General features: G+C 46.2%; 4 protein-coding genes across 4 annotated transcripts; 2 read left to right on the top strand and 2 right to left on the bottom strand.

Annotated features, from left to right (window-relative positions):
- Nucleotides 1-1,026: 1,026 nt before the first annotated feature.
- Nucleotides 1,027-2,469, top strand: VC83_02491 (uncharacterized protein; the record flags this gene model as incomplete). Its single annotated transcript, XM_024466152.1, has 2 exons — nucleotides 1,027-1,130; nucleotides 1,833-2,469. 2 exons carry the CDS (start codon nucleotides 1,027-1,029, stop codon nucleotides 2,467-2,469), a joined length of 741 nt encoding a protein of 246 aa, XP_024326104.1.
- Nucleotides 2,470-5,395: 2,926 nt separating this feature from the next.
- Nucleotides 5,396-7,523, bottom strand: VC83_02490 (uncharacterized protein). The gene is made up of 5 exons (XM_024466151.1): nucleotides 7,033-7,523; nucleotides 6,892-6,971; nucleotides 6,569-6,844; nucleotides 5,722-6,515; nucleotides 5,396-5,666 (listed from the first exon to the last, which is right to left on the bottom strand). The coding sequence occupies exons 1-5, from the start codon at nucleotides 7,204-7,206 to the stop codon at nucleotides 5,491-5,493; spliced, it is 1,500 nt and encodes a 499-aa protein (XP_024326103.1). The 5' UTR covers nucleotides 7,207-7,523; the 3' UTR covers nucleotides 5,396-5,490.
- Nucleotides 7,524-8,011: 488 nt separating this feature from the next.
- VC83_02489 (uncharacterized protein) lies at nucleotides 8,012-12,350 on the bottom strand. Its single transcript, XM_024466150.1, has 9 exons — nucleotides 11,838-12,350; nucleotides 11,588-11,738; nucleotides 10,994-11,533; nucleotides 10,857-10,939; nucleotides 10,262-10,801; nucleotides 10,007-10,209; nucleotides 9,486-9,958; nucleotides 9,271-9,428; nucleotides 8,012-9,222 (listed from the first exon to the last, which is right to left on the bottom strand). The coding sequence occupies exons 1-9, from the start codon at nucleotides 12,020-12,022 to the stop codon at nucleotides 8,220-8,222; spliced, it is 3,336 nt and encodes a 1,111-aa protein (XP_024326343.1). The 5' UTR covers nucleotides 12,023-12,350; the 3' UTR covers nucleotides 8,012-8,219.
- VC83_02488 (uncharacterized protein) lies at nucleotides 12,343-16,006 on the top strand. The gene is made up of 8 exons (XM_024466149.1): nucleotides 12,343-12,359; nucleotides 12,408-13,263; nucleotides 13,320-13,419; nucleotides 13,473-13,731; nucleotides 13,782-14,017; nucleotides 14,076-14,299; nucleotides 14,350-14,973; nucleotides 15,026-16,006. Exons 2-8 carry the CDS (start codon nucleotides 12,969-12,971, stop codon nucleotides 15,919-15,921), a joined length of 2,634 nt encoding a protein of 877 aa, XP_024326344.1. The 5' UTR covers nucleotides 12,343-12,359; nucleotides 12,408-12,968; the 3' UTR covers nucleotides 15,922-16,006.
- Nucleotides 16,007-16,114: the final 108 nt, after the last annotated feature.

Below are 16,114 nucleotides of genomic sequence, written 5' to 3'. Positions count from 1 at the left end.
CGAAGATAGGCCTATCCAGCCTTCGGAGTGGACAAGTAAATGGAAGGGAGTTTTCCACACCATCATCCTAGATAAAGGGCATAAGGTCCGCAATTCCTTGACGCAGATCCACGTTGCAGTGGCAAGGTTATGCGCGAAACACCACTGGTTTCTAACTGGTACTCCATTCCAGAATCAAAGCCTGGTAAGTGAACACATTCCTATACATGTACAGGGCCCTGCTAACAATGAAGGATATATTGGGACCGTTGAATATCCTCTGGCCCAAGATCAGGAAAGGCGCCCACCTCACCAAAGAACGGATTAGGTGGCTTGGAACTCTAAAAGGCACTTACCAAGACTTCGTCTTCTACTAGAGCCAGATGTCCTACCTACATCATGGAAATGCCTCATTGCGGCTGATCCGTACTGTGTTCGCCAGCTTCTCAACTGTGGCAATAGAAAAACTATCAACAGACTATATAGGTGCATGGAACAGTTATTGGTACTCCGGCGGTCGACTGCCACTTCAATCCCTACAGACAGCAACGGCAGCCGTTTGCAACTGAAGAGCCTTATGCCCCTGCACGAAATAACCACAGCACTGCTTAGGATGACCTCTTTGGAAGCTGAGAATATCAATTCTTCCACCAGGGTTTCATTAAGTAAGTATAATGCATGCATTCTCTACACCCTGCACCTCTAACATACAGAAGGGATTACGAGGAAGGATTGGAGATTTTGTTGAAAGAAAAGGAGCACTGAGTAGATCCAACTGGTGATCTAAAGAGTTTTCCCTGCATCACTGGCCCAATGCGTTCCATGACTATCAATGCCGTCTCGACCTTATTGAGTCGCTTTCACCAAACCCTTACTCACACCAAGGTGCGAGGGCGTTTCCTCGATGATACTGTAGCCACCATTACCATCTTGTGATCTCGGGGTTTCACAGGCCTCCAGCTAGCACATTCAACTTTGAGGAGAGGGGATAGACCTATTACGGACGCTTCAGATCTCCTACAGCACCTGACCTTTGGGAGTCCCAAAATGAGATGGATCATAAAGGATATTATGGAGCACTGCATGAAGCCGGACAAGGATGGAAAGAGGAATAAACTCTTGCGCTCTGAAGAGATACCAGCCTCCGCTTGGTATGTAGAGACAGTTTGTAAGACCTTCTACTCGAGCAGTGGTGTTCCATGCTGGACTGACTGACCCACAATGCATCGCCCTACTCAAAGAGTTCAACGACCCTCACTCTAGCCTTACCGTACTCATCATGATGTATGCGGTGTCGTCCCAAGGCATGAATTTAGATGGTGCATGTCAGCGTGTTTGTTCGATAACAACAGCAATCAACCTCCCAGTTGAACTGCAGGTTCATTATCGTCCAATCAGAGTAAGAGCCCCCCCTGCCTATGGAACATGTACAGAGGAGGGTGCTAATCCATATGCAGGTTTCTCAGAAGAAGAAAGTCACGATAGTTAGACTATCTGTGCTAAACAGCCATGATGCCTGGCGAGAAATTAAGCAGATTGACAAGAACATCATTGATATTCTGACCAAGGTCCATTCTCCCGAGTCAATGGGCCTTGTCACGGTTCACCAAGGCATAGGGCGCCAGTTGGGTATTATGAATTAAACTCAATCTAGAGAAGGAAGGAAAGAGAAGAGGAGCACTCGAGCTGTGACTCGATCTATATACAGCTATGTTGTTGTGGAGTGAATTCTCTTGAGCGAGACCAGTTCTGAGAATTCACTCCACAACTGAAAACTTCGCTCCAACCCCGGAAAGCTCCCCACACCCCTGAACCCCTACTCGAGCTGCAAGGCGCACTTGATATCATAACAGGCCTGAGCTTACACCTACCAATTACATCAAGGATTTCAAGAAGTCATGGACGAAGCTTACCCCTGAGGAGAAAGCTCTTTATGACCAAGATGAACTTGATTTTCTTGTGTTGTTAAGCATGGACCCAAACCATGTGTACACTGGTGTAGAGATCCAGGGTACCCTCGACTCAGCGATTGCAGAGCGTGGATTACGCCTCGTTATTGCTCGACGCTCCGGCCAGTTTAAGGCAGGGGTTAAGGTCTCCCCCCACACTAAATACAATGCCCTTCTTGACCATAACGAAGACAGTGAGGAGCCCTTCTTGTCCCCAGTGTTTTCAACAACTCATGATATTGGAAGGAGCTTGGCTCTGAGGCGCTTTGTGTGGATGCTAGCACCAATCTCTGAGGTTGTGAGCAAGATCGCTACCACCCACCTTAATGCTAGCTCTGTTCCAATGGCTACAGACTCTCCCATACATGTACAGAAGATTGTACTGCCAGACACTGCTCCTACTGTCAAGTCCTACGGTATTAGGATGTCGAATGTAGTAGACCCAGTCAAAAGACATGATCCGGTTCTTAATGAGGTTCTGATGGATACGACTCCTGCCATACCATTGAGTCCTTCTCTTTCGACTGCTCATTCTGAATAAGGCAGTAGCAGCTTTACTTCAGTACCCCTTTTTACAGCAATGTTTTATGGCGTATGGCTAATAGTGGAGGATTTATGGTCATGGATGGATTTTCTACCATCATTGTATAACGTGCATGTATAACGAAAGTGCCAAACAAGCGAAAGTGCCAAAATATCGCGACTACCCCATAAGAATTGCGATAAATCCACCACAACAATATAAATTAATCAAAACTACTCGGAGTCCTCTTCCTCAGACCTGTCTATTACAATCTGACAAGTGCGCGCATTGTGTCCAGTCTCACCACACTTGCCACAGCGACGTGCATGGGTTTCTTCCCTTGGCTTCCGACCACTACTTGCCCTTATTTCTTGCTCTACTTGCTGCACAACGTCCCTCTCGTCCTGTAGCTCCTGTGCTACCTGTTGACTAAGTGATCCTCCTTGCTGTAGTCGTGTTTTTTTAGCTCTCCGGCGCTTGCTTAGCACTTCATTTGCCTGTCGCAGGTTTTGGTTCTCTGCTTTTAACAATGCTAATTGATGCATTATTTGCGATGCACCCTTTGTAAACTGGTCAACAGCTGCATAGATTGAGGTTGGAGAGCTATTTTGATGATGCGCAATTCAGTTTTTAATGAAAGTAGACTGTGATACAGCTTCAGTTGGGTTATTTGGTGTCTGAGAAACCCATGGTTGAGCGGTGTTTGGGCGAGAGGTTGGAGGTGTTGGCGTCTTAAACCTAAGGTCAAGTGTAGATATTACACTCTCAGGGCTAAATGGAAGAAGCCCAGCACCTCGGAACCCTCCCTGAATATTGCTTTCTGTCATTGCAATGTTAAATGCAGTGTGGAAGGCAGGAAAGAAGTCATCCTTAGTAATGTGAATAATATGAGCCCGCATCATATCTTCAATTTGCCGACCGTAAGCTCTCTTTAATGGGCCAAAACAGCCAACATCAAGTGGTTGGAGTATATGGGAAGAGTGAGCAGGCATACAAAGCGTAATAATGTTGTGTTCTTTGCAGTACTCCTCAAACTTGTCTGAGTAGTGGCTCTCATGACCATCAAGGACTAACAAGCGATAACCACCAACACTCCAGGGCTTTGTGTGCTTCTCAAAATGCTGAATCCAATCCATACCTCTCTCGTTTGTAGTCCAGCCATTTGCAGTAACAGCGATTACCCAATCTGCTGGAAATCTGCTATTCTCATACCAAGATGCAAGGTGGTTTTTACCTGTCACAATGACAAATGGCGGCACTGCCCAACCTTGAGAACTAACGCCTTGGATTACTGTAACCCATTCCCGATTGCCAGGTTGCACCTTTTTTGCCTTTGCCCGCCCATCTGAGCTCGTTACTACCGTTGCGCTTGAGATGACGCCCATCATAAACCCAGTCTCATCAAAGTTGTAGATATCTGCATTGTTGATGCCATACTTTAGAATTGTGTTCCATACAAGCTCAAACCAGCCACGAATGACTTCTGGATCTTCGCACTTAGCCCTCTGGTAGTCGTATTTTCGCTGGAAGCGTGTCCGGAGCTCTACATGGCGCTTAACAAAGTTTGAAGCCCAACGTGACCCGACGCGTGGCGCGTCACGTGTTGCAAGTAGTCAATTTGCCATATCTTCAACAATAGACAACTGAGGAGGGAACCCTTTAGCAGCTAAGTCAAGTATATACTGAACAAGAACTGATTCCTCTAGGTTACTTAATTTCCGTAAGTTGGCTTGGATATCGCATCGTGAAGGTACGCCTTGTAAACAGTGACGTAGCTTGCGGTGGTCTACGGAATAGATCCTAGCTGCAACTCGAAGGCGCAAATTTGGGTCGCTTTGCATAGCTTGGATAGCTAGCACTAATTTGCTTTCATCATTTTTATGGCGCATGTTTTGTTGTGGAGGAATTTAACATTTAGTTGGGGGGGTTGGTCACCGCATGATTTGCTTGTTTGGCACTTTCGTTATACATGCACGTTATTAGAAAACCATAAATAGGATAAGTAAAGCATATTTGTCCTGGAATATTATGATTTGTATATGACATGTGTATGTTCGTACATAAGGAATGATATTGTATTGAATTTATATGGAATAGTTTCGAAACAATCCTGTCATAATGACGATACTATTGTACAGCTATTTCCATACTCTCTCATAGAGCACTTAGTTTATTAGCTCGGTTTTGAAGGATATTTGGTGCTATGGATATCGCTTGAGAGGCCTATCATAGTGTTGAATACTGGTACGGTGGAGATATTGTACTGGGCAACTAGTCCTGGACTGGTCTGGTGAGCATCATATGGCCCACAAATCACCCATGTAAAATTAGGCCAGCACCCTATCAAAGAGTGCCACAACCGTCTAAAAAAATGGGCCGTCGCCCGTAAGGTACAGATCAGTCTAGCTCACCCAAAGCTCAGGTTAAAGCAGCAACAGCTCAGTCCAAAGATGGAAGTGGAGATTGACCATGTCGAGAGTACGGTAGTAGATATCCTGCTCTAAGATGCCGTATTTTACAACTGTGTTTCGTACGAGAGAGAACCACCCTTGAATTATCTTTAGATCAGGATTAGGGCCCGTTTTGCCGTAGATCTTGATGGGCTTGATTTGGGATGATATATTTTGTAGTTTAATAGCGGGCTGTATCTGGGTATTGTAGAGGAATAGGGGGCATGACAATCCATTAAATATTCAAACTTTCGAAAATAAATATTAAATCGCACATATCTCCATGCTAACTCCATATTTCCGTGTTAATGATTATCTAACATGAATTTGCAAAAAGTAAAGCAATCTCCGCTTCTTTGGAAGAATTGGGGTGATTGATAATCCTGACCGCTACGGATTTCAGGGACTTTTCTTGACAAAACCGACGAAGTTGAGAAACGATCCGAAGATGAGAACTTTCATTTATCACATGATAACTATGGTATAGCCCTGATGGTTTTGAGGCTCGTTCTATTTCTAACTAATGGCCACGTATTTTAAACAACGCTATTCTAGGCAAACAAAAAATCCAAATTAAAGAAAATGTTGCCTATTTGTGCAAAGTAGGAACTGGCCTAATCCAAAACACAGACATATTGACAACGATGCATATGACACCAATTATCCAAATCGATCTATCGTAATGCGTCCCGTTGTACCGGAAAATTATGCTGAATATGATTCCTCCGAAGTTCCCGGCAGCTCCAACTGTGCCAGAAACGATACCTACACAAATAAAGTTAGCAAACGGACATAAGTTGGTGTAATGAAAACAACGAACCATTTGCTGCTGGGTATACATGAGGCACAAGGGAGAAATTTGCTCCATTGGCCGCCTCCATAAATACAGCCAAGCCTACGAAGAGGCCAAACATGGTGGCTTCGGTTTTGGGATTCGATACCCCGATCGCAATCAGGTGAGTACCTGCTGCCACGCCGAGGAATATAAGCCAAATTTTCTTTGCCCAAACGGATTGGGTCGTCTTGTAAATGAGATCGGATATTATTCCACCCAATGGCCGAAATAGAACATTGAGAAGCCCAAACATGGCTGCCCATTCCCCAGCTTCCGTCTGTCCAAGGTGGGGAAAATTTCTTTCGTAGAATGAACCGAGTATAGAGTTGACGGCGAGCTCAGTCCCAAAGGAGCATGCGTATACTCCAAAGAGGGCGAATGTCTGAGGGCTAATCACAACGTGCATAATCTCCTTAGTGGTCGGGGGAACAATGAACTCGCTCTTGGCAAGGTCAAGGTATGTTGTGCCGTCGCTCTGAGATTCAATATCTGAAATCGTCTGTGGGTGTTTCTCATTGATGTTGTTGATATCCTTAGCAATGGATACTGAAGACGGCGTGTCTATTTCACCTCGGATGCTGCTATCGGATGAGCCTCCTGCCATGGGCATGGCACGGTCGGCCCATTTGCCGCTGGGTGTATCGTCACAAGTGAATAGCATCCCTAGAGCAACAACGACAATAATGATAAACGGGACAATGTATGCCACCCTCCATGCCTTGTGGGGAGCAAGTCCACTGTGCTGGACTAGAGAATCGAAGACCGCAGGCATCACGTAGCTGTAACACCGAGTATTAATAGAAGTGCTTTGTGACAGACTGGACAAACTTACTATGTGATACCTCCTCCTGCATTTCCCCAGCCCGCTGTCAAGGCATTTGCAGAGCCAATGACGTTTTTATCGAAGTACCCAGTTGTCCAAACTTGGCATGGCACGAAGCTGGCACCCAGAATGCCGATGAAAAACCTTAACGCCATGAGGCCATGGATGTTTGTAACCAGACCCGCCATGGCCGTTGGTATGGCGCCGGCCAGCAATATGCCAACAAAAACCAACCGTGGTCCGTAGCGATCGCATAGTGGCCCAGAGAAAAATCGACCAAGAAGACTAGAGAAGTCAGACTAGAAACCTGTCGAAATTGAGCTGATGCTTACGTTGCTAGTAAAGCAATTATATTAGAGTTGGCAATATCGGTCTGGCTTAGGTGAAGGTCTTTTTTAATTGTAACGGCCAACTGAAGGAAATTTATTAGAGATCTGATATCTTTCGAGGGTTCCACCATAACATGCACTTACCAGCGGCGGGAAAGAGTACCACGAGAGAAACGCAACGAAGAATCCCAGCCAGGAGAAAAAGAAGACCCTTCCATATTTATCGAATGGGTTTAATATAGGGATCGATCTTGCTTTTTGGTTGATGGGATTGATTTCCGGCGAGGCTATGAGTAGCCTCAAAAAATTTGGTGCCATGTGTGAGGATTTCAAATCGATAGGATTAAGTTCAAAAGCAAAACAGTTGGTCTAAAAGCACTGGGATAAAGGTAGACCGCGGAAGATATTGATGACTAAATTGAATGGGACTTCTGTATTCGTATAATGAAGCCCATATATGCTTGCCATGAAATTCTAACTTACAGTCCGAGGAGATGTCCATTTTGCATCTGAGAATTTGCCAGCCTTAGATAGATAGCAGCCCATCAATGTCTCAAATATTAAACCAGCTTATCACCCAACGATCATGGCATGTAAACCCCAAACCTATAGCTAGTTGCGATGGTGGCTTGATACGAATTTAGATAGAGGCGCTGATTGTGAAAACAAGATAAGCGCCTCAGCCTAGTTAACACTTACCGATGCTGCCTGAAAGAAAAATAATAAAATATTGGGCAATTCACGAGCATACTCGCTCAATATCGGAAGGGGAATGATGTAACGGGAAGAATTCCCTAGATTGGTTTCTTCATAGTGGCTATCATAGCGGACCCGCTTGCTGACACAAAGATAAGGGGGTGGACGGAACCCCAACATCGATCCTATCTAACCCCCAGGGATAAGAGGCCAGAACATGAGGTAACCAAAGATAAGGCTGCACTAGTATGCATGGCTATATAGATCGTATTTTAGCATCTCCGCGGAGATGGTTTTCTTCGATAAAGTTTTCAGGGGTGGGGCTCCTCCTAGCTAAGACGATAGCGGCCGTTTGGCGGAGGGAAGCACTAACCAGAAGCTAGGCTTTGTGCCCCCACTGTAGTTATATCCCGAAATATTCTCTCTGGATTCATACTGATTGGATTGCTACGGGTTGATATTTCGAGAGGTTTTTGCCTCTCCTACCTCTGTCTCATTGTTCTATCTAGTCACGTTATATCATACAACCATGCCCATTTTGCTCAATTGCCGAGTGTGGAAGTAATACATATGTGAGGGTATAAAATGTAGTGCAGATGAACCAAGAACACCAAATATGCGTACAAAGTTGTTAACTACCAGTCAATCCCACTAGGTGCCGTAGCACGCTTCCCTATTATTTCAACCTTAATATCAGTGACCTTCTTTCCCCTGAAGCTCCTATAGACCCTATCGACTTTCTCAAACGGATCCACTGCTTCTTCCCTCCTCACCTTCCACTTCTCCGTCCCAAGCAACGCATCAAGCTCTTCAACGGGCGGCAGCTTCAAGTATACCCAGCCATCATAGCGTTCCTCAACTGGAAAGGTTGCGACGCTGGTCGTCTCATCGCTTGTGCATCGCCCGGCTTGTTCCCCATTGAGCTCGAAATTTCGTTTACATAATGGGCAAGAGATCCAGTAAGTTCCGGCATCAGTGTCGCCAATGAAACCATCCGAGAGCACGAACGCGCGCTTGTGTGGACACATTTGCTGTGTTGCGTAGTATTTGCCCTTGATCTTGAAGATTGCGAGCTGTGTGTCGCCACGTTTAGCATTGGCAGACGATATCTCTGGCTTTTCTTCAGAGAAGTGATCGCTCTTGAGAATTGGCTGCCAAGAGACATGCGACCATTGGTGCCCCTTGAAATTCTCCGTGACAGAACCTTGTGGCCAGTACGTCGGCCTCTGTTGCCCACGCTCTTCAACGATCTCGACGGTATCCACAGTTTCTGGGGTGTTACTGAATTGCTCAAAGTGTTTGCGTCTTTCCGGATCCTTAATAGTTTCGGCCCACTCGCAGAAATAAGAGCTTACTAGCTCTTCCATTTGCCGCTCTAGTTCCGCACATATACCAAGCTTGTCATTAATAACAACCTCGCGGAGGTAGTCAATCCCGCCTGGAAGATTCTCAATCCACCGGGCGGTGCGTTGTAGTTTATCGGCTGTTCGTATGTAGAATATAAGATAACGGTCGAGAAGAGAAATGACTTCATCAGGTGGAACATCCTTTGCTAGTAGCTCTGAGTGCCGCGGCTTTGCCCCACCATTACCGCCGACAAAGACGTTGAATCCCTTTTCTGTGGCAATCAAACCAAAACTTGAACACGGTCAGTATCTATCGTCAAATAACAATGCAAAAACCTACTCCTTATTCTGCGCTTCCGCACATTCTCTCACACATCCCGAAACTCCGCCCTTGATTTTATGTGGCGACCGAATACTTTTGTAGCGCTGCTCAAGGCGAATTGCCATTCCAACGCTGTCACCAACTCCAAACCGACACCATGTAGTTCCTACACAGCTCTATAAATTTGTTAGTGAGGTGTCAGAATGGCATGGACAATATTTATAGCCACGAACCTTTACTGTTCGGAGAGATTTCGCATAAGCATGGCCGCTTTCCATTCCAGCATTGATAAGTTCGGTCCAAATATCGAGAAGATCTTGCTTCTTGGCACCAAACATGTCGATTCGCTGCCCACCAGTGATTTTGCAGTAAAGGTTGTATTTCTTTGCAACTTGGCCAATGGTTATTAACCTATCGGCCGTAATCTCTCCACCCGCAACGCGAGGGACGACGGAGAATGTTCCATTCCTCTGTATATTCGCAAGAAACCTGTCGTTTGTATCTTGGAGGTCACGGACTGGCTTATCCAGAACATGACGGTTGTACATGCTTGCGAGAATAGATCCGATAGCTGGCTTGCATATCTCACATCCTAGAGAATCTGGAACTTTACCTACTGCCTGCATTATGTCCACAAACGTTTTCAACTGCTTGACGGACACAATATTGTAGAGGTCGGCTCGGGAGTATGGGATGTGAGAACATACTGCATCTAGTTAGCCACATAAAAGGGAAGTACTCTGTAGAAACTTACAATGATTCGAAACTTCCTTGCCCATTTCTTTCATTGTGTTGTTGAAGATATATTGGATGAGAGGCATACAGCCACCGCATCCAGTCCCCGCCTTTGTGCATGATTTGACATCGGCGATTGTTTTGCAGCTCTCCTCCTTTACTTTATCAACCACGTCGCGTTTGGTAACGTTGTGGCATGAGCACACCTGAGTGTCATCGTCCCTGTAGTGATACAATCAGCAATGGCAGTGAGGTTGAGTATATGTTTTCATACAAGTCGTCAGCGTTCTCCTCTCCCCCGTTCTGGGTGCCGAGAATAAACTGGCTCGGTGGAACCTCCAGCTCTTTCTGACTTTTGACCATCTGGTTCAATTTCACATAATCATTGGTATCTCCAATCATCATTCCGCCAAGTAAGTATTTTCCATCCATGGTAAAAAGGTACTTCTTATACACAGCACTGAATGGATCTTTGTAAGTTAGAGCCTTCACCAAGGGACCCTTGGTTGGTGGAGTTGGGCTTCTTCTGCCATTTTCCACGGGTTTAAGCTTTGATGACCGTCTTCCAGGAAGAAACCTTGGTCCATCTCTGTCGGCGAAGAAGTCGCCGAAGCTCGCCACGTTCACGCCTAAGAGCTTGAGTTTTGTGCTCAAGTCAGGTCGATCGAAACCTTTCAGCGCCTTTTCTGGATTCGTGATGTTGAAGGATAATACGTCTGCCATCTCGATTCCAGGGGCTATAATGCCGAATGTTTGGTTCTCCCAAGATGCACACTCTCCGATGGCGTAGATATCAGGGATTGATGTTCGCAAGCTAGATTTAAGTTAGCCAGGTGTTTCTGCATAGCATAGCCGCAAATTATAATCACCCTGAATCGACAATGAAGCCTCCTCGTTCGGTACATCTTATGCCGGCCTTTTGACCAAGATCATCTCTGGGAGTTACACCGATCTGAATGGCAATTTAGTAACAAGCAGGAACAAGAACAGTATGTGAGGAACTTACTGCAAAACATATACATGAACAATCGATAGATTTGCCATCCTCGAATGTGATTCCCTGAACATTGTTGCTGCTGTCTGTATTGATGGTCGCTACACGCTTTCGAAGCATAACTTCCAGACCTAGTTGGCGAATGGTGTCCGTCACCAGGGATCCTGCGTCAGCATCCAATTGCCTTGCCAATACCCACTTGTTGCGGTCGATTAACTTCGCACTTTTGAATGCGTTCAGACTCATCATCGCATGAGCAGCTTCGAGGCCGAGCAAACCACCTCCGATAACAACACCTGTCGTGTCTTTATGCCTCGAGGCAAACTCCATGAGCCTCTGAAGGTCGGAGATTGTCCTGTAAACAAATACTCCATTGGCATTATAGCCGGGAGTATGGCTTGGAAGGATTGCATCGGATCCTGTTGCTAGGACTAAGATGTCGTATGAGACCGAATCACCGGTGGATGTTCTGACCGTCTTTTGGTCGGGAAGGACTTCTTCAACCCTGGTATTCAGGTGATAATTCAAAGAACCATCCTCGAATGACCCATACTTCAGAATGTATTAGCCATCATAAAATATTTGCTTGTACTCTTTTTTACTCACCCATTCTTTCGGGTTCAAATATAATTGCTCGACCACACGATGCTCGAAAAATGATGTGAGCCCGACTCGATTATAGGCCACATGGGGCTCTTCGCCAATAACGACAATATCATACTGTCGCTTTTTGGCATCTAATTTAATAATTTTCTCACTGCTCGGAATCAGTATTGGACAACGGAAATAAATTTACTGCTTCTCGAAATGCAAAGCCCTTGGTTTCGCACAATATATTCGTAGTGGGACAACATACATAAATGAGAGAGCAACCATGCCCAGCCCAACAATTACGATTTTCTTTCGTGGAGTGCATATTTCAATGTTTCCGTCGCTATGCACGGCGTCTCCAGCAATGTTGAAGCCGTTGCCGTTGTAAATGCTGTTTGGAATGTCTGGAAGGGTCGACGATTCCACCCCTGCTCCGCTCGGTAAATGCATTTTTCCGAACTGTGATATTAGCCTTCAGCGAGGCGAGCGACGTCAAATCTCAAAGTCAACTGCACAATATTTGCTAGCAGAACTTTCTATTATATGGTCTACTTTTCTGGTTTTCTTAGTAGAGACGAACATAGGTGACATCTCGGGCAATATTGTGGCAATTGCCCGTACTGGGCTTTCTCCGCGGGTGGACGACGGGACAGACTCTCCACGGGCCAGAGTAGATATCTACTTTGATTATTCTGTGTAAAACTTCCTTTGGATATGGGCGGGCAAAAGCAAAGAAGGTACAGCCTGGCAATCGGGAATGGGCTGCATCTCCGGCGATGGTTTTTTGGTATGGTCTCCCAAAGAATCTCTTATCATGAGCTTATCTGGACGTCAGGGGGCTAGGCCACAACTAATGAAGCCAAAGATAGACACCCGACGCTCCACATTTTCTGTTTTGACCTTATCTGAGTTAAATAAACCCCCACACATCGCTGCAGATAACTGGCCCATTTTTTGGCTGGTGTTTAAGATTTAGGCCAATGATTCCCACGTTGCGACGGCGGCTTCAGCTTATTGAGCCGGCCAATGTCGGGATGCTGATGTGACCCTTGCCGGTTTGACCCTTATCTTTGGTACAACTGAGAGATTGGGGCACAGTAATAGTTGACGACGAGAAATGTATAATTCCGCGGACTTGCCACTGGCTGAACAAGCCATTTACCTGAGTTTTTGCTTTGTATCCAAACCTGCCTGTCGATAGGGGGCTTACGGACTTTGCTGACCTAACTTGCAGCAAATCCCCCATGGTCCGCGGGAAGTCTGCGCTGAGCACGGCTGATGTGGAATACGGGACCGAGTATGACTTGGAGTATGACTTGGAGAATTGCAATGCGTCGTATATATACGTGGACATGATAATAATGGTAGTTGATCCACTACCACAATTTTCCTCAGTATGGCGACCCTCACAGAATCCCTCACTTTTGGGACACCCCTAAATGTGCACTCTCTGAAATCCGCCATTTTCACGATCACACGTGAAAAGGCATCTGCACTCAAACATGAAGATATATCGACAATTGCATTGCCGAATATTCCATTGCCCCCATTATCAAAGCCCCTCAGAGAAATCCTCAGTTTGGATAAGGACACTCCGGACCGCCACGTCCCTCGGGATCCGCGTTTAATCAGGTTGACTGGCGTGCATCCATTCAATGTAGAAGCACCGCTAACAGACCTCTTCAATGATGGTGGGTAAACCTCGAAATGCGGTTTTGTGGATGACGAGGTACTAAACAAGCTTAAGGCTTCCTGACAAGCTCGCAACTTTTCTACGTCAGAAATCATGGGTCGGTTCCAGAAGTCCAGGATTCTGAAATTCCCACCTGGGAGCTGAGTATTGATGGGTACACTACACCCTTCGAGTGCCTTGATTATTGGCAGCTGACGGAATGTACAGGTTGGTTGAGCACCCGATAACACTCACCTTCCGACAAATTTTGCAACAATTCGATCAGATAACTGCACCTGTCACCCTCGTGTGCGCTGGTAATAGGCGCAAGGAGCAGAACCAAGTGCGGAAGTCGAATGGGTTCTCATGGGGAGCGGCCGGCGTGTCGACTGCTCTTTTCACGGGACCTATGATGGCCGATATCATACGGAGGGCAAGACCATTACGAAGGGCTAGATACGTATGCATGGAGGGAGCCGATAAATTGGTACGACAGCTGTTATATGGCTTGGGTGCTAGTGGCTAATTCTCGTGTAGCCCAATGGATATTACGGAACGTCAGTAAAGCTGAATTGGGTGATGGACCCCAATAGAGGTATCATGCTTGCTCACAAAATGAACGGCGAACCGCTGCACCCTGATCACGGGCGTCCTCTAAGGGCAGTAATCCCGGGACAAATTGGCGGAAGGAGCGTCAAGTGGTTGACCAAATTGATCGTCACCGAATCTCCAAGCGATAATTGGTACCATATTTATGATAATCGAGTGCTACCGTGAGTCCGGCCCTATCCCCCGTTTGACTTTTGTAAACAGTAATTAACCACCTCATAGAACTATGGTTAGCCCTGAGATGGCAGCGAAAGACAAGTCCTGGTGGCAAGACGACAGATACGCTATTTACGACCTAAGTGTTAACTCGGCCACTGCATACCCTCAACACAATGAGGAATTGCCAATTACGACACTGGAGGCGACATATAATGCAAGAGGCTATGCATACGGTGGTGGTGGTCGACGAATTACACGGGTTGAGATATCGTTAGATGGTGGAAAATGTATGTCAATCACTCATGTGCATCTTCTCTAGCTGACTCAAGATCGACAGCTTGGAGACTGGCAGATATCGATTATCCGGAAGACAAATGTCGCGATTTTGATTCACAATTATACGGCGGTCGAGTGGATATGTACTCTCGAGAGGCTTGCTTCTGCTGGTGCCAATGGTCTCTCAATATACCAGTTTCCGATCTCGAGGCCAGCGATGCGATTCTCGTCCGGGCGATGGATGAAGCAATGAATATCCAACCTCGAGACATGTACTGGTCCGTTTTAGGGATGATGAACAACCCATGGTTTAGAGTTACTATCACTAAAAGCAACAGGGTCCTGAAGTTCGAACACCCAACACAGCCTGCTTTAATGCCCGGAGGATGGATGGAGCGTGTGAAGAAAGAAGGTGGGGATTTGACGAATGGATCATGGGGACAGAGGCCCAACGGAGAAGTGCGGGAGCCAACGATTGCAGAGGAAATCGATATGAGAGCAAAAGGGTTGAACAAAAGCATTGACATCGAAGAATTAAAGCATCATGGCGGTCCTGGGTCGCCTTGGTTTGTTGTGAATGGTGAAGTATATGACGGCACACGATTCCTGGGTGGCCATCCGGGTGGAGCCCAAAGCATAATATCGGCGGCTGCAATGGATGTTTCGGAGGAATTTCTTGCAATCCGTGAGTTGCCTCTTTATGGACATGGTGGTGTGTTACTGACCTATAAAAATAGACAGCGAGACCGCAAAAGCGATGATGAGCGAGTACCACGTTGGAACGCTAGATAAGGCCTCATTGGCAATCCTTAACAAAGAGCCAGACCAAGAGCTAAGTTCAGGGCCAACTGAGATATTCCTAAGGCCTAAATTTTGGACGAAAGCGAAGCTTTGCAAGAAAGTAGCAGTGTCAAGCGATACACGAATATTTTCCTTTGCATTGGATCATGACGAGCAATCGTTTGGTTTACCAACGGGTCAGCATGTCATGCTAAAAGCTGAAGATGATTCACCCCAGAAAACCAGCATTATCAGAGCATATACGCCAATATCACAGACGGGTAAGAAGGGGATAGTGGATGTACTTGTCAAAATATATTTCAGCACGCCTACTATGGAAGGCGGTAAGATGACAATGGCCCTTGAAAAACTTGCCATCGGGTCGTCTGTGGAGTTTAAAGGGCCTATTGGTAAATTCAAGTACCTCGGAAAGGGCAGAGTTTCCATCAACGATAAGGAACGCTCTGTACGATCATTCAAGATGATATGTGGCGGAAGCGGCATCACGCCCATCTTCCAAGTTTTACGTGCGGTTATTCAAGACCGCGATGATCCAACCACCTGCGTCCTCCTCGATGGAAACAAGAAAGAAGAAGATATCCTCTGCAAGGATGAGCTAGATTCCTTTGCAGCGGCCGACAGCAAGAGGTGTTCGATTATTCACACACTTACAGATGGTTCTAGTTCATGGTCTGGCCAAAGGGGCCGCATCTCGGCGCAGAATCTGAAAGACTATGCCTCTCCGACTGAGACATGTATGGTGCTGATCTGTGGACCGAAGGCGATGGAGCAATCTGTTCACAAGATCTTGCTACAACTTGGGTGGGATGAGTCGGATGTTGTCTTTTTCTAGCATGGGAAATAATGGACCAACAATGTCACATTTGTTTAATAGGCGAATATCCCCGTGGGGCAAAATAATGAATTTTTAATAGGCACACCGAATTGACGCTTGAATATCGGCATACATTTGTGATACAGGCTCTCTAATTGCAGACATGGAGTGGACTAGTGGCCGGGTACCGCTCCCGCAGCCCATCGAAAGC

This window comes from Pseudogymnoascus destructans (assembly GCF_001641265.1).
Source record: "Pseudogymnoascus destructans isolate 20631-21 unplaced genomic scaffold scaffold_5, whole genome shotgun sequence".
Classification (NCBI taxonomy): Eukaryota; Fungi; Ascomycota; class Leotiomycetes; order Thelebolales; family Thelebolaceae; genus Pseudogymnoascus; species Pseudogymnoascus destructans.
The sequence above is the reverse complement of the archived record's forward strand: the minus strand, read 5'-3'. Positions and strand labels throughout refer to the sequence as shown.

Coding starts and splice junctions, on each gene's coding strand:
- VC83_02490 (XM_024466151.1), bottom strand. CDS start 7,206: ATGGCACCAAATTTTTTGAGGCTACTCATAGCCTCGCCGGAAATCAAT. Junction 6,845..6,891: donor ATAATTGCTTTACTAGCAAC/GTAAGCATCAGC, acceptor TGACTTCTCTAG/TCTTCTTGGTCGATTTTTCT. Junction 5,667..5,721: donor TGTATACCCAGCAGCAAATG/GTTCGTTGTTTT, acceptor TTATTTGTGTAG/GTATCGTTTCTGGCACAGTT.
- VC83_02489 (XM_024466150.1), bottom strand. CDS start 12,022: ATGCATTTACCGAGCGGAGCAGGGGTGGAATCGTCGACCCTTCCAGAC. Junction 11,534..11,587: donor ATTTGAACCCGAAAGAATGG/GTGAGTAAAAAA, acceptor TACATTCTGAAG/TATGGGTCATTCGAGGATGG. Junction 10,802..10,856: donor GGCTTCATTGTCGATTCAGG/GTGATTATAATT, acceptor ACTTAAATCTAG/CTTGCGAACATCAATCCCTG.
- VC83_02488 (XM_024466149.1), top strand. CDS start 12,969: ATGGCGACCCTCACAGAATCCCTCACTTTTGGGACACCCCTAAATGTG. Junction 13,732..13,781: donor TGGAGGGAGCCGATAAATTG/GTACGACAGCTG, acceptor ATTCTCGTGTAG/CCCAATGGATATTACGGAAC. Junction 14,018..14,075: donor TATGATAATCGAGTGCTACC/GTGAGTCCGGCC, acceptor ACCACCTCATAG/AACTATGGTTAGCCCTGAGA.